The sequence below is a fragment of the Balaenoptera ricei genome, chromosome 7, assembly GCF_028023285.1.
Source record: "Balaenoptera ricei isolate mBalRic1 chromosome 7, mBalRic1.hap2, whole genome shotgun sequence".
NCBI lineage: Eukaryota > Metazoa > Chordata > Mammalia > Artiodactyla > Balaenopteridae > Balaenoptera > Balaenoptera ricei.
This window is the reverse complement of record NC_082645.1, coordinates 79002609-79027736: the sequence shown is the minus strand read 5'-3', so window position 1 is coordinate 79027736 and position 25128 is coordinate 79002609. Positions and strand designations below refer to the sequence as shown.

The 25128-nt window shown below is 36.5% G+C and overlaps 1 protein-coding gene across 1 annotated transcript in view; it reads left to right on the top strand.

The window, feature by feature from the left end:
- The first annotated feature begins 986 nt into the window (after positions 1-986).
- The window catches only part of TMEFF2 (transmembrane protein with EGF like and two follistatin like domains 2), a 250317-nt gene continuing 226175 nt past the window's right edge, over positions 987-25128 (top strand). Inside the window, exons 1-4 of the mRNA XM_059927310.1 lie at positions 987-1541; positions 3921-4030; positions 11639-11768; positions 16541-16567. Of these exons, the coding sequence (XP_059783293.1) occupies positions 1370-1541; positions 3921-4030; positions 11639-11768; positions 16541-16567 (439 nt within the window). The 5' untranslated portion in view covers positions 987-1369. The remainder of the gene's footprint in view (positions 1542-3920; positions 4031-11638; positions 11769-16540; positions 16568-25128) is intronic.

The window sequence follows — 25128 nt, the reverse complement described above, 5'->3', positions numbered from 1 at the left end:
ACAACCCGCGCCGCCAAAGAGAGCCGCTCCTCTCAGACGCCGCTTCCCGGCGGATGCGCCCGGCAACCCGCCGTGGCTGATGCAGAGCAGCCTTCCGGCCACTCTCTGACCACCTGTCCCGACCAAATCTGTCCTTCGAAACACATCTGCCCGCACCTCCCAGGCAGCCACACAAATAGGCTCCCGGCTGGAGACGAGTGTTTGGTGGGGAGAGGGCTTCAAACCTTCCACTCCTCGGGCTGATTCTGGGCTGTGAGGGGCCAGGGAGGGGAGGGGAGAGAGAGAGAGCGGAGAGAGCCTGGCTGGCTGGTTGAGCAGCCTTAGGTTCGCAGGCTCCTGTGGCAACTGCTGCTTCCTCCAGGCCAGCCAGCGCTGTACTCACGCCACCGCCTCTCACCCTCTCCTGCTTCCTGCCGCTCCCTCCGCGGCGATATTCCCGGCCTGTATCCCGTTACAGCCAGGCGGCGCGCTCCCGCACGCTAGCGCGCCGGGCGCCGGCAGGACGCCCTCTCCTCCGTGCCCTCTTTCCCCTCTCCTCCCTGCTGCGACCGCTCCTCAGCCACCTCCCCCCTCACCAGCTCCAGCTCCGAGAGACGCCACCCAGCCGCGGCGGGCGCTCGCAGCCCGGGGTCACGCACGGAAGAGGGGCGCGAGATCTGACCCAGCGCGCGGTAGGGGGCGTCCTGCGGCGGAGAGTGAAAGGGCAGGTGGTATTTAAAGGTGTGGGAGTCGCCCGCTCTGAAGCCCGCGATTCTCACTTGAGCCATCCCCGCCTAGCCCCACTCGGGCCAGCGCCTGGTGAGCCAGCCCATCTGTGGCATCGGCCGTCGTCTCCTCCTAGCACCTCCTCGCCGACCCCTCCCTCCGGGACCTGCATCCCGCTCCGCCAATCAACGCCCGACTGCCTCTTCCCACGTGATCCCGGGCGGGCTAAGGACCTGCTGCTTCCCAAACGCCAGAGGGATGCGGGCGGCAGAGCGCGAGAGGCGGCTGCTAGGCTGCTGGGCGCTTTGACTCTCCCTCCACCCAGCCCCCTTGGGCTCCTCTCCTCTGCCCTCTGGACTCCGGTCTCCTCCTGCTGCCCCGGCTCGCCAGAGCCCTCTGCTTATGGCAGCAGCTTACGGCGTCTCCGGTGCGGCTTTTCGGTGCACGACCCTCTCGCTCCCGGGGCTGAGCGGGGTCACTGGATGTTGCTGAAACTCTGGAGATCATGCGCGGGTTTGGCTGCTGCTTCCCCGTCAGGTGCCACTGCCACCGCCGCCGCCTCTGCTGCCGCTGTCCGCGGGATGCTCAGTAGCCCGCTGCCTGACCCCCGCGATCTTGTGTTCTTCCGAAGCCGTTTGCTGCTGCAGAGTTGCGCGAACTAGTCATGGTGCTGTGGGAGTCCCCGCGGCAGTGCAGCAGCTGGACACTTTGCGAGGGCTTTTGCTGGCTGCTGCTGCTGCCTGTAATGCTACTTATCGTAGCCCGCCCGGTGAAGCTCGCAGCTTTCCCTACCTCCTTAAGTGACTGCCAAACGCCCACCGGCTGGAACTGCTCTGGTAAGTCCAGAACCCCAGCCCCCGACCCCTTAACCCCTCAGAGGAAACGCGCGTTTCCAGTACAGACCAACCTCCCCAAGTGCGTCTCCCCAGCCCCTCGACTCCAACCGCTCCAAACCCTTGAGACCACCGACCTCAACCCAGAGGAGCACAGAGAACTGTTGCAGGCCGCTAAGGAAGGGGGCGGGGGTCCTGGGGAGGACAGAAAGTGCAGGTGTAGGAACCTTTGCATCCTTGCACTTAAACTGGAGCTGCGGAGATTTTAAGAAATATTAAGCGGGATGGTTTTGTGGATTCACTGAAAAGAGCACCAATCCTTGGGGAAACAGTAAAACAGAACCTTTTCTGTCATTAAAGAAAAAAGTCTAGCAAAAAAGAGAGAGAAATAAGTTCATGAGAAAGAACGAGCGAGAAAGCAATAAATCAAATGGTGACTGCAGGGGAAACACTGTTACTGGCAAAAGTGCCATGAGGGTGCACTTGTCTGGCATTCAAGACCAGGTCACAGAAATTCTAAAGGAGCTTGTGTTTCAAGAGATTCAGTTACTCTCTCTCTGTCTCTCTCTCTCTGTCTCTGTCTCTCTCTGTCTCTGCGTCTCTCTCTCTCTCCACACACACACAAACAGGCATACACATCCTCCTTCTCTAGTTGGCTGCAAAAGACGTTGTTTTTGCATCCCCGAATTGCCTCTCTCTTGCCTCCCCAAGCTCCTAGATGGTCGAAGGAAGTTGAGACAACAACCATTCGCCCGTCTACCAGGCCGGGCTGTGCATGACCGAGGCCGGGCAGGCTCACGCGTAGGCGGGCGGAGGGCAGAACTGACCCCACTGGGCGCTGACTCCTCCATTTTTGGGCAGGCTTCCTTGGAGTGCGTCAGGCGCTCTTCTTGCTTGCTCGGGTCCCTTCAAAATCTGAACGCGAGAGCTCGGGCAAGCTTTGCTGTGCTGAAGCCTCCTAATTAAATAGCGCCCGAGGATGGGAGTTGCTGCACTGTCCGAGTAGCTTCGCATTTCAGTATGATAGCCCATAGTCTACCGGCGGGATTGTGGTGTGATTTCACTGGCATTTTAAACTGCATTAACATGCCTGGGTATTGTCCCCAAGGTCTAGTCTGTTCTAGTTTTAGCAAGTGTGTATGTAATTTTTCATCTTCTGTATATATAATTCCACCAAAGTTGAATCTAGCTCTGAATAAAGTGGCTTTCGGGGATGTGTGTGAGCTGAAGTGTATGTAACTTTGGAGAAGAGGGAATGACCAACTGTAACTTATAGGATAAAAGAATATGTCGTCCTGGGTAGTTACTGATGTAAATTCCACAAGGAAAATTATTATACATCATTGTAGTTTGCGCTTTTTAAAGACAAGTTGGGATTTGCAACCCTGTTAGATTTGGGTCAATATATTGCCCTTGTTCTCTTTTTGGTGATTTCTAAATTTGGCATTTTTATAAAACTCAGCATGTTTTCTTTAACTTATTCGTGGCTCATGCATGCATATATGTTATTTTGGATAGACTAAGTTCCACTTTGCAGGTACCTAATCACTTTTTTAGGTGCTTTATCATAGGAACATTAAGTAACCTGCAAAATCAATTGTTTGGAATGTTGATAGCTTTGTAGCCCAACATGACTAGTTTGCTTCATCCCTAACTATGGTACTGTTTTAGGAACTAACTTAAATATGAAATTGGGGTTGACAGTCAAGAAATTCATTATTACCAGATATCTTATAAGGATCTGCAGAAACTAAAGAAAATAAACTGGTTTTCCAGGCAGATTGTCAAGAACCTGGCACCCCCCCTTTACCCCTGTTAACTTGGAGGTGATCAATCTTCATTTGAGCCAGACAGACCATCAGAGAAAACACTGTGCCTGTTTATCTTTATTATTGGGGCTTTGTTTCCTCTTTGTCTGGAAAAATTCCAAATAAGGGGTTGTTGCAGACCTTAAAGCAAAAGAATGATTAAAGATGAAGAAATGGTAAAAGGCATTCTGAGACCATCACCAGCTCTTTTCTAAAATGTGAAGTTTGGGGGTCATAAACTATAGTCTACTTAATGAGAAAATAATAAGGAAGCTAAGAAGCAAGTGTTAAATATTCATCCACCACTACCAGTATTAACCCAAGCTAAAATAAAAGAGCATTATCAAAAAAGCTTATTAAAAGACAATTGACTAGAAAAGAATAGTGAAAAAAAGAAACTAACATTAATCACTTAACTAGAATTTTTTTAGGTCTTCAGTAAAGAATGACCTTGCAGTACAGCTGTGGTTGTTGGAATTAACATTTAGGGAAGTTCTTTTAAAGCTTCAAGATACTTCTTTTTTTGTTCAAGTCTATAACATTTAATGACTGGCGTGTTCTCTTTAAATTTGAGGTTATGATGACAGAGAAAATGATCTCTTCCTCTGTGACACCAACACCTGTAAATTTGATGGGGAATGCTTAAGAATTGGAGACACTGTGACTTGCGTCTGTCAGTTCAAGGTAAGAAGTCTGGTATTTGCATCTTCTGATTCATTAATGAGACGACAAAGCAGAGATCTTCTTTTATAGCCCATCACTTGGCAATTTATAGCTATGCAAGCTAAGAGGAAAGCTGGCACCAAACAAAAGTACTGGCAAGAGAGCCAACTGATGTCAAAAAGGCACAGCTTTTTGGAGAAATGTATGTGCCACAGTTATAAATGCCACTGAAGGTAGAAAGTTTCAGGTTGTTCTTTTGGTGTGTCAAAGGAAAATTATGTTTCTGTGCCCCTTCTAACATGCATGCTATAAGTCAACTACTGGGGATAATAGTCAAAATCATTGCTGGATTAGAAGTGTGGATTTATACTTTTGTTTTTTTGATTGGGGCTATCTTCTTTCGGTCATATTTCTCTGTTTTAATGGTCTTGGGTTTTATTATCCTGGCAATCTGGTTAAGTTTTTAAATGAACTCCTTATCAATGTGACTTTAAAACTACTGTGCTAGTTTGGAAATCACAGCACTTATTAACATTTGTCAACTTTTCATGGATACCACATTCAATTACAACTGAATCTCCCAGGAATCCAAAAGAGTGCAAATAGACAAAAGTTATTTCATAAACATGAGGAAGATGTGCTTTGTCTCATGTTAAAAAAATAAATAAAAATTAAAAGAGAGAGCGATTGCAGTTGTGGTATTATCAAAACTAGGTTATTAGTATTTATTAAAGATAGAACTCAATGTCATTATTATAGTCATCATCTAACAAATGCTTTCTACCATGTGAAGTATAAGCCTTTTTTTCTCTCAATATGTTTTTATAATTCAAGTATTAGAGATGCTGTACTGATATCTTACGTTCATCTTTGAGTGTTGTTGAATTACTTTGTAAAATACACATCAAATCTAACAAACGGTTCAACTAGAAAATATTCCCATTAATGAAAGTATATACCGGGGATAAGGGAAAACTTTTCCAAGATTGTAAGGAAAACTTTAAAAAAAATTAAAAAGGCTATAAAACAAATAAAATATTAGAATTCAAATTCAGGTCTAAAATTTGTTATAGTCCAATTGTCTCTCAGTATCCACAGGGATTGGTTTCAGGACCACCACAAATACCAAAATCCAAGGATGCTCAAGTCCCTTATGTAAACTTATGTAGAATTTATATATAACCTATGCACATCCTCCTGTACACTTTGTCATCTCTAGATTACTTATAATACAATGTATATGCAATGTAAACATTGTAAATACAATGTAAATGCTATGTAAGTGGCAAATTCAAGTTTTGCCTTTTGGAATTCTCTGGAATTTTTTTTTCTCGAATATTTTCTATCTGAAGTTGGTTGAATCTGTGGATTTGGAACCCCCAGATTTGGAGGGCCAACTGTGTGTAATATTTAGAATTGTTGATGAAATTTAAATATTTTAGGTTAAGTTCAACCTCCCAGTGAGAGAAAGAAGGGAATTCACATTTCAATATGGTTTTGAATGGCTTATAGATAAGCTAGAAACTTCTTGGACATTATTTTTTTCTTCCTAAGAAAAGTAATAAACAGCTGATATTTGTAAAGTGCACCACCACCTGGTGGGTAAGTATTGCTGTGCCCAGGTTACAGTCATTAGACCATACGATAGTGTTGGAAACATGAATACATATTTAATATTCATGCAACACCAATTTCTAAGGTCTCTAGCCATACTGAACAACGTAATTATGTTCTTTCAGTGAACTACTTGAGAGTGATGGAGCATAAGAACTCTGCAAGTCATACTTCATACAAACGTTAACTAAGGGGAAAATATAGTTGGATAAATCATTAGTTAAAGGCCCACAGGATTTTGTGGATTTTTCCCTTTTCAGTTTGTAATTCCCAGAAATTTATTATTTTCATAACCAAGGGTAGACATAAGAAGTGAACTCATATACAGTATAAAATGAACCAAGAAGAATGTTCCTCAAATGGAAAGCCATAATTATAACAAGATTTTGCCAAGAGAAAGAAAAAGAGGAGTTCACAAAATTCTAAATGGATGCATGCTACTAAAAGAAAATTTATAATTTTCTTATTAAAGAAATTGTGTTCAGTTTTCAGGTTGCACAGAGGGTTTTGGTATAACTTTTACCCACAAAGATATTTATGTTTTTCATGCATTCGGTCAGCCAGTTACATTTGTCATTAATTTAAATAATCGTTGAGTGGTATAGATTGCAGGGGGGCCAGGGGAGTGAATACGAGTTTGAATAAGAAACTAAAACGTAAATTTCCTTTTCCTAATGCCTGTAGCATTTTAAATTTACTACTAGATTACTGCTGCTACTAGTTTGTGTGTTGCAAAGTTGTCAGTCTGTCAGGAGAAAATAAACATTTCCCTAGTGGAAAATTTAGACTCTGTACATACCAGGAATAGAGAGTGGCAGAATTAAGTTCAAGATCACAAGTTGTGCAAAGAATAATAGATATTTTAAGCTAAGAGTATCTTGACTCAGTACTTTCCAATACTTTCAAATTAATTTGAGAATTTTTTTTTGCCCAGTCTGATGAAAAGGCAGATGTCCTGAAAAATCTATTTTTCTATATACTGTTCTAAACTAGCTTAGGTCATCTCCTCTGTTTCTCCTGCTTTCAGATACAAGTCCAAATTCTTCTATTCAAAATGGGTGCCAACTGTGGTCTTTCTGGCTGAGAGATAAATTTCAAAGAGAAGTGGGTATATGAGTGTATAATCTATGTTTTTCAGTTTGGATTACAATTGGAGCACTAAGGTGAACAAATATTTATCTTCACTTCTCTTAGATGATTTATGATAAACATATTCTACCCTTCAAACATGTTATCTCATTTATTTCTCACAATTGAGTGAGATAATTATTTTCTCCTCCTTTTACAGATAAGGAAATTAAGACCCATAAATATAAATAACTTACCATTAAGTGGTGATCCTAAAGCAAGAACCTAGGTCCTTTGACACCAATCTAATTTTTTCTAGGACATTATACATGCAAATAAAAACATTATAATAACAACAAAAGTACCAGTTTATTGTAGACAACTCTTGATGTCAAAAGTAGTACAACTAATTCTTGGATGATGATATGAGTTTCAGAAATGGACTGCAACCTCATGCATCCTACCTTCCTCTCTGTATACCAAATGATATCCTTGTCATTCTGGTAAATCAGTTGTGGTTTGAAAATTTAGAAACAGTGGATGGATGAATGGACGGACGGATGGATGAATGGATGGGTGGATGGATTAAAGAAGGAAGGGGGGAAGAAAAGAAGACACATATGCAGCTATTCATAGATAGCACTGGTCATATCAATTAGTATGTAATGATCAATGATCACTTTATAATTTAAAAATATGATGAAGCCTTATGTTTTTCAGGTATCATTTAATTCAAATGTGAAATGTTTTCATTTAATAAGCCACGCTTTAGATCTGCAATTGTTCCAGTAACTAGGACTGTATAACAAATTGCCCAGAACTTAGTGGCTCAAAACAATGAACATTTATTTTGCTCGTGAATCTGCAGTTGGACAGGGCTTAATGGAAGCAGTTCACCTCCTGCTCCTCTTGGCGTTAGCTGAGCCGGGGAGGGAACTCAAAGACTTGGTTCTGTACTCTTCTCAGGACTCTCACTCATATACTGCACTGTCAGCTGGGGATCTTGGTCCTTCTCCATGTGGATCTCTCCATTTGGACTAGTTTGGGCTTCCTCATAGCACAGTGGCTGGGTTTCAATGGCAAGCATCCAGTGAGTGAGAAAGAGCCAGGTAGAGGCTGTATCCTTTAACGACCTAGCCTCAGAAGTCACACAGAGTCACTTTCACCATAGTCACAGGCCTGCCCACTCACTTAAAATCATAAAAAATTTTCCATAATGAAAAAATGTAGTCACAGAGAAGTAAAAGTTACCTATGGAATGATCAAAGGATTGGGACATATGTGGGTTTTTTTATCTCTTTCTTTTTTGGAAGAGAAACATGCCATATCCTAAGCCATTATTCCTAAGCCTTTGACAACCGGGAATATAACAGAATTCACTTAACATCTGTGGAGCGCCTTCTATATGCCAGACTCTATGGAAGGTGCCGACAATATATAAAATGTAAGTTATACATAGCTTCTAGTTGCTGAAATCTCAGTTAAAAGAAATTCTTATTAACCAAACAAGCAATAAATCATATGAAAAATTTCTCACATAAATTTTTTGTTCATTTGTAGCAAAACAAATTCCATGTATTCATTGAATCCACTGGTGTGACATGTTGCTGCTTTCTTAAGCAATGTGGACATTTTGGAACAAAATCATTCACTGAAAAAACGCATATTTGGAAAATAAACTTAAGATTTTTAAAACATCTGAAGGAAGCAGAATCACTTTTCCCCTGAGAGGAAGTTTGGACAACACATACATTTATGAGCTTAACCATCTGGCCCTGAGTCTTGTTTTTTCTCTACCAGCCAACTATGTGGCCTTTAGCAAGTCACCTAACATCTGAATCTGTCCCTTCCTCTGAAACTGAGCAGTATTCATGATTACCACTGAAAATTATTTCCGATAATTTGGCATATTTTAATGTAGTAGTTAGCTTATTTTTTTGTACTTAGGGTTAGCCTGTGTTCCTTTGTTTTTCTAATTTTAGATACGCATGCTTCAGTGTCGATGTTAGATGGTAACTCTGTTAGTTAAAATATAGATCATGAAAGGCATATAATTTACATTTCTTTTTATAAATGAGTATTCCAAAGCATTTTGAAACATGACTCTTAATCCTCCCAAATGCCCCAGTTAACCATTTCGAATGGGGGAACTAAGCTATAAACTTGTTAAATATTTCATTTTTGAGTGATATACACAAGGTCCTACACTAAGGCAGTGAGAGAAATGGGAGAACCTGGGAACAGACTTCCACTCCTGAGCCTTAATGATTTAGAGTATGCTTCCTCCATGTGTTATTCATTTTAATGAGTGCAAGTCATGGTAGTAAGGGCCAAATACATCGTGCTGATTATCTACAGTTAAGCTCTTTTCAACTCCATACAAATCTTCCTTTTGGCTTGTGCATAGAACTTGGCAGCTCTGTTTTTAGCACTGTTCACATTTGGCTTACTACATCCTTCAGAAGTGGCATATGAGCACTTTATCAGTTTATTCGATATTTTAAGATGCATATCAGCATTGTGTACTAGCACTTGACAGAGATAATAAATACTTCCCACCCCTCACTCCTCATCTTCTGATTACATCTGAATAATCTGCAGAAGTAGATGAGAAGGATAAATAGAGAAATTCTAGGTATTAGAGAGAAGAAAACATGGGCCCAAGTAATCTACACACAAAGTATTGTAACCAGGGCTGGAGATGGAGATTAAAAGGTAACCTGGGGAAAAAAAAAAAAAAAAAAAAAAAGGTAACCTGGGACAAGAAGCTAGGAACCAAGCATGAGAAGCTAACTAGCCCAGCCGTTCACACTAATTATGACTCTCATCTGCCTACTGAAAAGGTCAGCAAGTCTACTGACTATAATATGTCACCAGCTGGTCACTTCTTTCTTGTCCCTCTTCCATGTTCTCAGATACCATTGTAGTGGTAGTGGGTCCTCATAAATCCTCCCTACATTCTCCTGTCCCCGATGCTGAACACAGCCCATTAATCAAGCACCTGTACATCCACCTGCCTCCCTGGCCATGGTTCTGACATGAGCACCACCTCCATTTATTTGGTGTCTCTTCAGTATTGCTTATTGGAAAACTCAACTCTTTACTGACATTTTCTTATTGCCTTTTTTTTTCAGTAGTGATAAAGATGTTCAGTTTTATGGTAGGTCAGTTTTCAGGTATATATATATTTGGAAAGCTTGTGGAAGACAGCCCTTACACAGGTATCACCTGGTCAGAAGTGAATTGCCTACTGAATTAGAGATCCTCCTGAGTGAAAAGTTCCTATCAAAATAGTTTTTAAAATATAATAATGTAGATAGACTGAGTCTGGTAGCCATATAGTGTAACTGTGGAAAGAAATTATTATATAGAACCTTCCAGAATGTCTAGATTAGAAATTGTAGAAATAAAGATTTTTAAAATATGTCATATTTAAAATATTTCAATCATTTTAATCATATTTAAATAATTTCTAAATAGATATGATTTAGTATCTAAATTATCCTGTTAGCAATTACAGTGATTATGAGTGTCATACAATTTGAATTTACTATTAGGAGAATAGTACATAACTATTAGTTAAAAATTATATTTAAGTTTTTCAATAATAGTTGTAAAGTCAGATTCAAAAAACTGTCATTTCAGAGAACATTGTCTTATACCATTTAAAAAATGGTTAGGATGGTTAAGCTATTACAAAAAGGCAACGAACAAGAGCTAAATGGTTGATTGGTAAGGAAGTACAGATATTGTAAGAAAATAGAGTAAGAAAATGAATCTCAGGTTTTTATCATCAGATTATAACCATATTGAGAATTTGCTTTTTTGCATAAATCCTTGAATTGAATTTAACTTTTGATAGAGTTTTAGGTTTATTATCATATATATTAAAACCCTAGCCATCTCACTAAATTATTGGTTTATTTTATATGTGTTATGAATTAGCACATCAAAAATCCAAATATTTTAATAAGAAGTAAAAAACAGAAAAGTGTTTTCACATACATGTATATGTATGATTTGTTTTACTTAGTTTCTGGCATGGGTGAGTATTTATAAATAATCGTCTTGATCATTACATTTGTTAAAATTAAACGATGTAACGCATCTGTAGATAATCACATCAGTGGCGTAATTAGCAGGTATAGAACACAGCCAAGTATCTCTAATGCCTTAGAGTGTGATTACATTATCATGAGTACACCCTGTAGGTTGCCTAATTTCCATTGTAAAATGTGTACATTTTTGTAATGAGGTTGTTTAAAAATGAACTTTTTGTTTTATGAAATATAGGTTAAGTCATACTTTTGAATAATCAAGTTTACATATGGTTCAGTAGTTGTTGATTTTTTTTCTGTATTCCATGGTCTGTTGTTTCTTTCTACACTGTATCTACATCAACATCCAATGGTCTAAAAATATATGAAAAATTAATTAGGAATTCAAATGTCTTATCCAAATATTTAGAAATTTGTAAAGATTCAAATTCAACAGAGGAAAAACATACTAAGGAGTAACTGAATTCTTTGGCATTTCAGCTATATACTTCTGCTCCAAACACAGACACTATTTTTGAATAGCTTGAATACTGTAACATGTTCTGATTTTTTTCCACCAAACCATATGGGCCACATATCAGAAACAAAATTAAATAATATTGATGCATTTGTTGTTATATCTTTTTATTATTGCTTGTCCTATCACTTTGTTGGAATTGCCTGATCAGTTTAGAAGCTCTTTTTCCCCCTATCTGAATCAGATGAATTGACGCTGCTTTTGTGTATCTTTGAATGGTGTCCTTACAAAGTCAAAGACTTGCTGGATACAAGGGGGATCACTGAAAATGAAGACAAGTGCTTTCTTTTGTAAATGATGATTTCTGTTCAAGATGTCAGAGGCATGCAGACTCCAGTACTAACCATAGGCTTACATCTGTGTGCTCCCCAGTGCAACAGTGACTATGTGCCTGTGTGTGGCTCCAATGGGGAGAGCTACCAGAATGAGTGTTACCTGCGGCAGGCTGCGTGCAAACAGCAGAGTGAGATACTGGTGGTGTCTGAAGGATCATGTGCCACAGGTATGTATGTGATCCTGAAGACTCCCGAAAACCTTCGGAATGGATTCTGAATCCAAAAACCATGTCTTGCTTTTCACGTTATGTCCTGTTTATTGTTATCCAAATAAATAATCCAAACTATATATTATTAGCTAGACAAGCCTCTTATTCTTTCGTACAAAGTATGCATTATTCTTATTCTATGTCTTTTTACATTTCAAGTCACTTCTGGAAGAAAGATAAATGTACCATAAGGACATTGGTAGATTTTAATATGTATGTTATTTAATGAAGTACAGACAGCTGAATAACATAATTAGAAATCTAGATTGACTGCTCAGTTTCCAAACATAAGAAACTTATCTATGCATGAATAAAGTTTGTTTGTTTGTTTGTAACAATAGGATCATCTGGTGGGAGGCAGTTTGCAGATTTGGGTTTGGAAGTTAAGATGTGTCTAACCTTAGCAGCCCTGCAAAATGCTCCTCTTAACAGTGAGCAGATTATATTAAAGAATGTATTGGTGATAGACATGACTTCTAATGACATCTGTCCTTTCTGACACAGTCAGCCTGGGCTCCCACAAAGCTTTTTAGTTATATTGTACCAAGAATGCTCTAAAGAAAGTAAGGAAGAAGAGTGACTTCATAGGCTCTTTGGTTTTTCAGGTTTTCCTTTTGAGTACAATGGTTATTAGAGCTGAATAGCATTACAGGAAGGAAAAAAAAAAGAGGAATACAGCCCAACTTGATAAAACCATGCTGTAAAATGAAGCTGAGTTTTCAGGTTAGGCTTGAAACATTAAAGTCACATATATTAAAGAAACTTTAGTGTCCCTTGATAGTTGTTCTTAATGGCAAATAAACATCTTTCTGGAAAGTCATAATTTCTGAGGAATTGGAAGGTATAAGCATATTCAAGGAAAATAATAATGATATAAGGACTTTCTTCAAAATTGGAAATATAGAATAGTGTCAAGAAAGGTCTATTTTATTGAAAGTCTCTCTCAGATAACAGGTATTTCTATTCTGGGGAATTATATTAAAAATTATGTGTATGATGGCTGGGGCAGGGTGGTAAATGAGCAAGAGAAAGTCTCATATTCTTTAAAACAGGGGTCCCCAACCCCTGGGCCACAGACCAGGGCGAACCAGAGAAGCTTCATCTGCCGCTCCCCGTTGCTCCCCATCGCTTGCATTACCGCCTGAACATCCCCCCAACCCCTGTCCGTGGAAAAATTGTCTTCCCCAAAACCAGTTCCTGGTGCCAAAAAGGTTGGAGACTGCTGCTTTAAAAGATTATCTTAGGCCTATTGATTGTTAGCAGTTGACAATGTTCCAGGTTGTACTGGTGACTACCGAAGTTTCTAAGAATTAGCAGAAGAGAAAGGTATCATTCCTCATGGACAATGATGTAGGCTTTTTCGTTCTGGTTTTGGTTTTTAAGTAGTCTTTTCTCCTATTTGATTATTTGCCTCACAATGTGGATGTCCTTCCTGCAAGGGTGATTGGGAGGCAAGTTGGACTGGTGCACCACTTGCTTATTTACTAGAGCTAACAGATCATTGCCATTCAATCTATGAGTGAGAAGTAATGCATGGAAATAAGAGCAACATGTGAGAGTTATTGGACCAGGAATGATGTAGGCATCATTCCTGTAGGCAAATACTAGAGAGTACTGAGGAATGGATTTGCTTATTCAAGATCACATAGGATATCTGTGTGTCTCTGACAATAGCCAATGAGGATCAGTGGGCAGTAGTCCCAATAAGCAGTCATGAAGTTATGGGTTGGCTAACAATGGTAGCAAAATCTCTCTTTCTTACTTTCCAACCTCCAAGTTCCTGTCAGCACATGCAGTCACATTCTTCTGATTCATTCAGTCTTTCCATTCTAGTCCCTAATGTGTTGGTTGTACTATGAAAATAAACACTTGACTAAGTAGAAAATTTAATCACAACTGAGTAATCCATCCCTAGCTTATTCACAGACTTAGATTTCTGCAGGATTTAATTAGTAAGTTGGTCTCGCTGAATGCATCTTCCATTGACTTGTAAATCTAAAAGCGTTTTGATCTGAATAATGATGGCGGGACCAAAGTAATTTTGATTAACCAGGTCTGACTGTAAATAAATTGGAGTTCTTTTGATCTAAAAGAGATTCTCATTCTTTTCTTCATAGATTTTCCTTTTTTTTTTTTTAATGCTATTTGACACTGAATGGAGGTGACAAGTTGTGATCTCTAGGAATAAAAGGCAGTAGAAGATATAACTTTATATTTATTACATTTCATTGAACTTACAAATCATTTTTTGTCTGGAAAATGGTTTCCTATTGGGCAGTCTGCTCAATAGCCTCACTGTCAATTTCACTTTTTTGCCTTATAAGAAATGTATTGACTAGAAGCCCAGATTCAGGTGCAACAGCATGACTTCTTTTCTTAGGTGTTTCTGTCTCACTAATAAGGCTTTAGTAGGCTACTTGTCTCTGGTTTGCAAAGATGATTCATTTTATAGTGAAGAAACCATTAAAGCGTCCCATCACTATTTTATAATGATGCCATAGACTTAAGTGACCATTTTTTTTCAGTCTATTCCTCCTTTCTTCACTAGCTACTTAATTTGGGTCAAATCAAACACAAATTGTCTTAAGAATCATGGTCCTTGATTTTTAGAAACATACATGGGGAATACAAGCCAAAATACTACTGCCATTTTTCTTGATTTTCTCCAGCCATATGTACTTAGCAGAAAACATATAGATGAATAGGCAAGATGTTCATTCAAAATTTTAATTATTATGTTCTAGACATAGTGATAAGCATTTAAAATGTGCTGTTGTGCAGTTATCCTCAAAATAGTCCATTGAGATAGACATTAGTATACCCACTGACTAGAGGACCAATAAGCTTAGGAAGGTTGAATAATGTTCCTTATGTTATCCAATGAGTATGTTTGGAGCTTGGAATACATAAGCTTTTATGCATTTTCTATTATGTGTGTGGAAGTATAGAGAGCTAAACAAGACATGGTTCTTGATTTAAAGACGTTTACACTTAGTGGGAAAGGAATAAGAAACTATACACATTCAACTAAAACACAGGTAGAATGTATTAATGCTGTTAATAGTACAACCTGTTATTAGCCTCTGATGATTTTATAAGTAATACTGAATTAAGCTTTCAAATTAATTCAGATAAAGTCAGTTAAAATTCTAGCTGTGAAAAGATACAAAAAGGAGACTTGACAAATGTTGACCATTCAAGCACTGTCCTGTCCAAAGTGATTGTGCTGTGACTTAGGACTCAGTTCAGTTGACAGGACTATTTTCCTATTATAGAGATGAATGCATCAGCCTTTCTTTATCTGTTACCTTAAAACAATCAAATCTTATGATTAGAATCCTTATTTGAGTCTACATTTACTAAGAAGGGTTTTTATTATAAATTGTTTTACCAATTAGCTTGCCTTTAAGGAAAGGATAGCCTGGCCCAGTGACTTGCTCCTTAGTCATGTAAGCAGTTAATGACTTGACATTCTGATTTAATAAAGGGTTAAACCTTGTGAATTTAGTTAGTCTGGGTCTCCACCAAGGCTGAGAATTCAAACTACTGCTCCTTCATGACAGTGCTAATGTCTAACATAATGACAAAGAAAACTACTGGGGAGGCATCCATTCTTCCCTGTGTCAGCCTTCTGTAGATTTTCATACATCACGCCTCTTTCTATGAGTGCCTCTCAATAAAGTGTCATGGAGGCAAACAAGTAGAAGTAGTAGTTTATTTTAATTGGTCTAAAACAGCAAACACTAATTCGTAACAGTGGCATTTGATATAGGTCTTGAACCTTGAACCCTGGTTGAGATTTCAATGTAAACTGAGGACATATCAGACAAAGAATACTAGTATTAGTCTTATTTCCCAGTATTAACATTAAAAATATATAGCCAAATGTATTTAGAATGGAACGAAGTGGGGAGAAAGAAGGAAGATGATGTCTCCACTTAACAGGTGGAAGCAAATGGAAACTCCATGGTCTTGACTCTAAATTAGGAAATTGAGTGTTTCTGGGAAATGAGTTCTCAGAAATTGACAACTTTCAGGAGTTGTAATTATGTGGGAGGGAGGGGAGAAACGTGGAGAAAGAGAAAGGCAGAGGGAGGTTATTGTCTTTTCTGCCAGCATCGCTTAGGGTATAGCCACTTTTAATCACAAAGGCAAAAGTTAAGCTCACTCTTCCACTGATTTCAAAACTGAAAGATGCTTTTGGGTGCAGATAGATTCACCCACAGTTGTGGTATTTGGAAAACATATTAGCTCTTATATAAAAAGATATTCATTTTTAAACTGTTTTTCCCTTTGTAATGCAATGTACAAGAATATAAGCCTTAATTATGTGTTTATTTGCCACAAGTCTTAGACTGTTTAATTTCTAAGTCTCACTGATTGCTATAAGTATCTCATTTTTAATTTTTTGTGTTAAAGGCACCAAATTCATCTTGATTAAAATAAAAATGAGAAGTTTTAACATAGTCAAGTTTAGGAATTATTCCAAAGCTAGATAATACTTTGTTCATGAAGTTTAAGAATGAAAATAATAAAGAATTTATTTTATAAGTTATAGTATAGAAATTAGATTGATGTGAATGTTTTTCAAATTAAATATTAGTAATTTTTTTAAATTATAGTACCGTATTAATGGAGAAAGTAAACATGAATTTTTTTTAATAAAGTCATACACATTTTTTGAATATGTTTTTCAAGCATAAACAAATTATTTCCTTTTTTCCCCCCAGATGCAGGATCAGGATCTGGAGATGGAGGTAGGAGTTGCCTTTTTATATATTTGAAGACTTACATGTGGATATTATTCATGGATATTTTCTTATGTATTTGCCATCTCAAATATCTGAGACGAATTCACATTTTGCATTCTAGGAAAGGGAAGACAAAAACAATCATTCTCCATACTAAGTAAATGTATATACCATGCAAATTATTTGATGTATTTATGAATATATCACATTCATTTATGTGTTTGTGTTTGAGTTAACTTTGAGATAAATCTGCATGTCAAACTTCCTAACAGAAGCCTCCAAGCATATTTGGCAGGACAGAAAACTCATGAGAAAATAATTTAAATATTGGGTTTTTAAAATATATAATTACAAGGTATTGATATTAACACATACAGAACTATCATGTATATAAGAACATAATTATCAAATTAATAGTTTGAAACTGAAGGAGCTTTAGTTCATAAAAGTAAAAAAGATAAACTTTAAACCAGTGAAAATAAGATAGTGTCTTTACTTCTTTGATTAAATTAATCTATAGTTATTTTTACTAAAACAAGATATATGTTTTCATGATTTAGTTGTGTGTTTAAAGAAGTATGTAAGATAAGAGACAGGCAGAAACTTTCAAAATCTGATCTGACATACTTACTGTCAAATAAGAGTTTATTTATGGATTGAACCTTCATTGTAAATTTCCCAAACTGCTTCTCCAAATGAAATCCAAACAAAATTCTACCTTTATACACAACAAGAAAAAATAGAAACAACTAAATATAATTTCAACAATAATAATGAAAATAGAATGAGTAAAACATAAACATTCTCTCAAGGCCTCGCTGAAGTTGTATAAAATGATTAAATGTATGTTTCTAGTAAATTTTAGTTTTTAAATGAAGAATTTGATAAAAGATGAGGAAACGAAGGCCTTGGAGTCAGGAAAGTCAGATCTCTAGTGCTCATCTTATCTGGTTTGGGCAACACTTTAAAAATTTATCAAGTCGCCCTATGTAATGAATGAAAGGCTTAACTAGTTCAAATAAGCAACACCCAGAGAATAAAATTAGAGCAGCATATTGGAGCACAATTTTTTTTCATAAAGACTAAAACTGAATAGGAGTCAAGACTCAGTACCGTGAGAGTATGAATTTATTTCCATGTCATTAGGCATATGACATTAGGCTGTCATTTGATGTTAAGACAGTCTTTTACTATTTCTAATAAAATTTTTTTTCTCTAGCTGATTAATATAGTATTCCCAAGAAAACTTCCCTAGAAGTTTTGAAAAGAAGAGCTCTAGGAAAATTAAATTTTAAAGAGAAAAAGAAAGGAAAAAAGATAGTTCCTTGAGTAGATATTTCACTATTGGAATATTAAGAAATTAATCAATTTTTTTAAATGTTGATTTTGGAAGGAAGCAGGTCTATGCAAAATTCTATATATTTTCCAGCTATTTAGTTTTATGTGTAGACTACTGAATTTGGCAGATACTGTGTTGTTTCAACTGTTCCACTGTTCACACAATGTCTCGTTAATTTTTTAGCATCTTTAAAAACAAAACAGAGTGTCTTCATTGCTCCTTTTGTTAAAGCATCATGGTATACGTTTTTCTAATTGAGTCTTCTCCTCATATCATACATCATTTCTTCATTTACTTAATAAGGTGTAGTGGATATTCAGACACTAGTTTCCAGTTTTTCGTTCACTGTAATTAGCACAGGCAATTGACAGTGAAGTCAACCTCACTCTTCCTTGTTGCATTTTATATTGAAATCTTAGGTTCATTATTTTATCTTGTGATCTGAATAAGGTGATTTTTTAGGAAATCATTTTAATTTCATGAATATGACATTTATAACTTAAATTTCATATATTAGTTAGAAACTACTTTCATTTATTTTTTCTCCTTTTGTATTTTTACTCTTCCTTTCAATTATAGGTACTTTATAGTAACTTGGAGAAAAACAAAAAAAAACAAAGCAAATTCTTAAGAGATAATTGCTTTGAGAAGAAAAAAAAGCATATAACCTTTGCTCTGAGAAGAAAAAATAGCATATAACCCATTTAATTCTGAGTTGTATTCTTTTTAAAGAGTTGTTCTGAAAGTTGTGGTAAATGAGTATTTACTTCTAGCTGCATAATCCTTTTTCATTTTTAGTCAGAGACACAACAGTGTTTTTGTTTTGTTTTTACTGAATTAATTTTTTCTAGTCTATGTGTTACTTTGCTCTGAAATACTAATGGTTTTAATTTTCTGTGATTTTTTTACTCTAGTACAAAATGACAAAAAGCTTAATAACTAGAACCTAAAAACATAGAGAGACCTGCACAGTTCCATTTCACATATCCATTGGATTGTACATAAAATACGTTTGACTTGCTACCTCTGCTATACAGAGGACGGACTTGCTCTGTATTCTGACTGAGTTCCTATTACCAAAATATCAGAGGAGCCAGAATCAGTTTCCTTTGAATTAACCAGAAGTGATTGAATTACCTGTGATTGTTTGGTTAATCCAACAGTTCTAGCTAGTGATCGTTCTAACCAGTCTCTGTAGGATATAGTCTCAATAACGTGTATTTGGTTAATAATTGGGGCATCTTTGCAAGCACTTTGGATGGTTAATGGTTATTTTTCTAATTTCTTTTAACAAAAGTTAATATAATTCCCAAATAGAGTGCACTGATCTGAATAGTGAAGCGAACAATTTTATTTGGAAAACACTTATGTGTATGACTATCATAAATGATATCATTAAACCTCCAAATCCAAAATCACTTTAAAAATACATCAATTTTTACTTTTTAGATTGTCCTATATTCTTAAACGAATAAATATTACATTAGCATTGAAGATTAGACCTGATTATTTTAAAAATAATTTAAGTTTAGCTCATTTGCACAAGGTCATATCTGTCATTTACTGCACTTGAGGGAACATTTTTACTACAATATAAAAGGGATCTAAATGTTTCATAAAATTTACGTTAACTTGTTTGTATACATTTTATAGAGGGTTTAAAAATCTTTAACTATCGATTTGTTTATTCAGATGAAACAATTCAAAGGGCTTATTACTTTATTTAGTAAAACATGTTTACCGTGTCTTCAACATGGTCTGCAAAATGTGCATTCATTCATCAAGGTAATTTGTAGAGTAATAAGAAACAAATACTGCATACAAATCTTAAAGGTTGGCTTTTCCCATTTCAGTGACTGTATCCTCTTGTTTAGTGTTTAAGAAAACTCATTAATACAAAGAATAATTTTGTATTATTAATTTTGAGCATAAGACCAGCTGTTTATGGAATTCTTTGTTTTCAAACAAAAATGTTTAGTTGGAAAGGCATCTACATCAAAGAATCTTTTGGATAGCCTCATACTTGAAAAATCAATTCAGGATAAATTATAACTAATTATATATGTCCGATAGGAAGGTAGTATGTGGTCATGTGTGGACCAAATTCCAAAGAATTTTAGAAAGTAGTAGAAAGAAAGGGGTTGGTGTTTCAAGTACTTATATATGTGGAGATTGAATGTTGTAAATAAGAAAACAGGTGTGTGTAGGAGGGTTAATAACATCTTCTCCACCCACAGACTTCCTTAAGCAACAAACACTGCAGTAAGGAAGAAGTATTAAAGGAGCCTCCTTTCAAAATCTAAGGGTGTGTGGGTGATTAAGGGATCATTTTTAACACCTGCTTTTCTTTCATTGTCTTTCAGTCATATTATAAAGATAAGACCATGAATATTTTCCATTACTCTTTTTTTTTTATGTCTGAAACATTTATATTAACATATTTCCATACAAATACAAATATAAGATTTTTAGAAATTTCATGTAATGTCTGAAACATTTATATTAACATATTTCCATACAAATAACCCAATGAAAGTTTAGTATTAGTTGTTTTGTTTGTTTGTTGTTTTATACTGCAGGTTCTTATTAGGCATCAATTTTATACACATCAGTGTATACATGTCAATCCCAATCGCCCAATTCAGCACACCACCATCCCCACCTCACCGCAGTTTTCCCCCCTTGGTGTCCATATGTCCATTCTCTACATCTGTGTCTCAACTTCTGCCCTGCAAACTGGCTCATCTGTACCATTTTTCTAGGTTCCACATACATGCATTAATATACGATATTTGTTTTTCTCTTTCTGACTTACTTCACTCTGTATGACAGTCTCTAGATCCATCCACGTCTCAACAAATGACTCAATTTCGTTCCTTTTTATGGCTGAGTAATATTCCATTGTATATATGTACCACATCTTCTTTATTCATTCATCTGTCGATGGGCATTTAGGTTGCTTCCATGACCTGGCTATTGTAAATAGTGCTGCAATGAACATTCGGGTGCATGTGTCTTTTTGAATTACGGTTTTCTCTGGGTATATGCCCAGTAGTGGGATTGCTGGGTCATATGGTAATTCTATTTTTAGTTTTTTAAGGAACCTCCATATTGTTCTCCATAGTGGCTGTATCAATTTACATTCCCACCAACAGTGCAAGAGGGTTCCCTTTTCTCCACACCCTCTCCAGCATTTGTTGTTTGTAGATTTTCTGATGATGCCCATTCCAACAGGAGTGAGGTGACACCTCATTGTAGTTTTGATTTGCATTTCTCTAATAATTAGTGATGTTGAGCATCTTTTCATGTGCTTCGTGGCCGTCTGTATGTCTTCTTTGGAGAAATGTCTATTTAGGTCTTCTGCCCATTTTTGGATTGGGGTGTTTGTTTCTTTAATATTGAGCTGAATGAGCTGTTTATATATTTTGGAGATTAATCCTTTGTCCGTCGATTCATTTGCAAATATTTTCTCCCATTCTGAGGGTTGTCTTTTCGTCTTGTTTATGGTTTCCTTTGCTGTGCAAAAGCTTTGAAGTTTCATTAGGTCCCACTTGTTTATTTTTGGTTTTATTTCCATTACTCTAGGAGGTGGATCAAAAAAGATCTTGCTGTGATTTATGTCAAAGAGTGTCCTTCCTATGTTTTCCTCTAAGAGTTTTATAGCGTCCAGTCTTATATTTAGGTCTCTAATCCATTTTGAGTTTATTTTTGTGTATGGTGTTAGGGAGTGTTCTAATTTCATTCTTTTACATGTAGCTGTCCAGTTTTCCCAGCACCACTTATTGAAGAGACCGTCCCTTCCCCATTGTATATCTCTGCCTCCCTTGTCATAGATTAGTTGACCATAGGTGCGTGGGTTAATCTCTGGGCTTTCTATCCTGTTCCATTGATCCATGTTTCTGTTTTTGTGCCAGTACCATATTGTCTTGATTACTGTAGCTTTGTAGTATAGTCTGAAGTCAGCGAGTCTGATTCCTCCAGCTCCATTTTTTTCCCTCAAGACTGCTTTGGCTATTCGGGGTCTTTTGTGTCTCCATACAAATTTTAAGATGATTTGTTCTAGCTCTGTAAAAAATGCCATTGGTAATTTGATAGGGATTGCATTGAATCTGTAGATTGCTTTGGGTAGTATACTCATTTTCACAATGTTGATTCTTCCAATCCAAGAACATGGTATATCTCTCCATCTGTTGGTATCATCTTTAATTTCTTTCATCAGTGTCTTATAGTTTTCTGCATACAGGTCTTTTGTCTCCCTAGGTAGGTTTATTCCTAGGTATTTTATTCTTTTTGTTGCAATGGTAAATGGGAGTGTTTCCATAATTTCTCTTTCAGATTTTTCATCATTAGTGTATAGGAATGCAAGAGATTTCTGTGCATTAATTTTGTATCCTGCAACTTTACCATATTCATTAATTAGCTCTAGCAGTTTTCTGGTGGCAGTTTTAGGATTCTCTATGTATAGTATCATGTCATCCGCAAACAGTGACAGTTTTACTTCTTCTTTTCCAATTTGTATTCCTTTTATTTCTTTTTCTTCTCTGATTGCCGTGGCTAGGACTTCCAGAACTATGTTGAATAATAGTGGTGAGAGTGGACATCCTTGTCTTGTTCCTGATCTTAGAGGAAATGCTTTCAGTTTTTCACCATTGAGAATGATGTTTGCTGTGGGTTTGTCATATTACTCTTAACAATTATTTCTGGATTAACTAGACTTTTGATAGATCCCTAAAAACAAAAAATAAGTCCAGTAAAATAACAACTATATTTTAACTATTAAAATAATTATAAATATATTATCCTGCTAGAAGTCTGGAAGAATTCATGATTAAATTTTAGTAACATCTTATGGGAAGTTGTATGATAATGTCTGTATAAATAAAATGTCTCTAAGATATACAGCATAGATACAATGGGTATATTTTTAATTCATGAGGTAAAATGAAGCACTGGGCCTACTTATATAACTTATACAACTATATAGTTTTAAGAGAATTCTTTAATAATTAATCTCTTTAATTAAGAGATTAATGTCAGATATGTACAGCAACAAATCAAACTAAATTTACATTCGTTATTTGTATAAAGTCTGATTTTTATTTTAATAATCCAGATAATTGTTATTACGATGACTTTCACGCACAGAATCGATTATGGTATGTTTCTATTTAATGCAAAATTGTCCTGTGCAAATTATCTTTGTATAGTATTACTTGGATGTACATAATTAAGACATTTATTTCATATATACTTTGGATAGAACAAGAAATATTTACATTGCAACAAACTGTCAACCCTAGGCTGTTTCTGATAGGTAGATTGCTAAAAACTAGAAAACAGTATTGTAACAAGTTTGAGAACTTAAAAATTATTTTTAAAAAATTCTTTCTAATTTTCTAATGTCCATTGTTTCTAATGTGGATTTGATGCTATTCAGGAATTAAGTTAAATTGAACAAGCCTCCTGTAACCTGAGGGCCATGGTAAGGTTTCTGGAGCTGTAAAGCTGCGTATGACACAGTTCTTTACATTCTAGGAGATTTACATGTAAATTCTTTTCTTATCACACAATGGGAAAATTATGATTCTAATTATCAAAAGAGAAATAGTCCCCTGTAGAAATAAATTTTTAAGTACTGTAAATAACAAGGAATTGACTATTCATTCCATAAAATATTCTTATATCAGGCTAAGTAATGTTTTCTTCCATGTTGCTATACCCATTCCCTTTCCTGACCTCAATCCGTACCTTCTCCACCTTACTGTCATGGTCAAGTTCTGGCAAGCACATGTGCCTCACCATGTGTTTTCTCCATTGGGTACACATTACAGCCAAAGTCTGACAGGCATCAGTTGTAAGCAACTTCATCTGAAATACTGATTCAACTAAAAAATTCTACCACGTATGCAAGGTTTGAGATTTTTTCAGGGCAATACATACGGGGAGGAAGCAGAAACTATCCTTGCATTTGCTGTCCTACACCTTAGAGCTGCTCTTCTGCCTGGAGATGAGTTTATAGATATCTGAACCACAATTGAAATTTATCTCAGGTTTTCATGGAGTAGAATCCATTTTGCTTTCTCTATACCTCAAAGAGAAACAATATTGTGATGTAGTAATGAAATAGAGGTAGGATGAATGAAGATAATGGAAAATGAAATTGGAAAAATATAAAAGAAGGAGGGAAACAAAGTGAGAATGATGGAAACTGAAAAGGGAGGAGAAGCCTTTGTTACCAACATGGCTGTACTTTGTCTTCACACATGACTACCATCTTAAAAGTAACTTTTTTTCCCAGTAGAATGGTAATAATTGATTGAATTTCCAGAGAAGATTGCTTGGGAATGTGAAATGGATACCACAAACATTTTTTTCTGAATCACCCATTTGGGTTTTTAAAAACTATATCCAGGAAAATAAATGTAAGCATTGTGTGCAGTGTGGTAGACATGGCTTTGGGTTAAGAATCAGGTAATTTGTATTCTAGATTTTTAATTGGCTTGAAGGATGCCTGTTTGATTTTACTCTTAAGCTCCTTAGAGATTCGTTTACTTTATTGGTAAAGGAGAATAATATCTGCTTATAGTAAAAGATGGTTATAATAAACTAAAACTTATAATAAACAAAGAACTTTGGACTCCAAAAAATCAAAAATGAAATTAAAAGAATTTGTTACCTTTGCTCTTTTTTCCCATTTACTCTAAGAATATAATTTCTCTGAATGGTTTAATTAGAAATTTGGATCTTTTAATTAGTGATTTTTAAGTTCATGGTCTAAAGTACTGATGCTGAGATAATAAGAACTCTACAAATCCAACCACAGTATTTAGAGGAGATAGCTAGCTCTGCACCTTGAAGGGGTATGAAATCATAGTGTTGATATGAAAGGAACTGCAGTTCTATGAGATAAATAAGAAATAAGGAATAACGTTTTAAAATTCAAAACAGTACATAATTCTTAAAACTACAATGGCAGGCATATTGCTGCCATAGAAATCTAAAAAAGGAGAAATGGGAGGGATTCACAATTTGAGGGATTCAGTATACTTACAAGGAAGAATTTTCATCAGGATGCTAAGCATTGCAGAGCTCTTCTAAGGGGATTTGAACTTTTTAGAAAGATTCTTTTAAAAGAGATGGAAAGATTTTATTATAGTTCTGCTTGATGTCAGAGCATGAATTAGATAAATCCATAAGGATGCCTAACTCAGGTATAATTGTTTGTAAA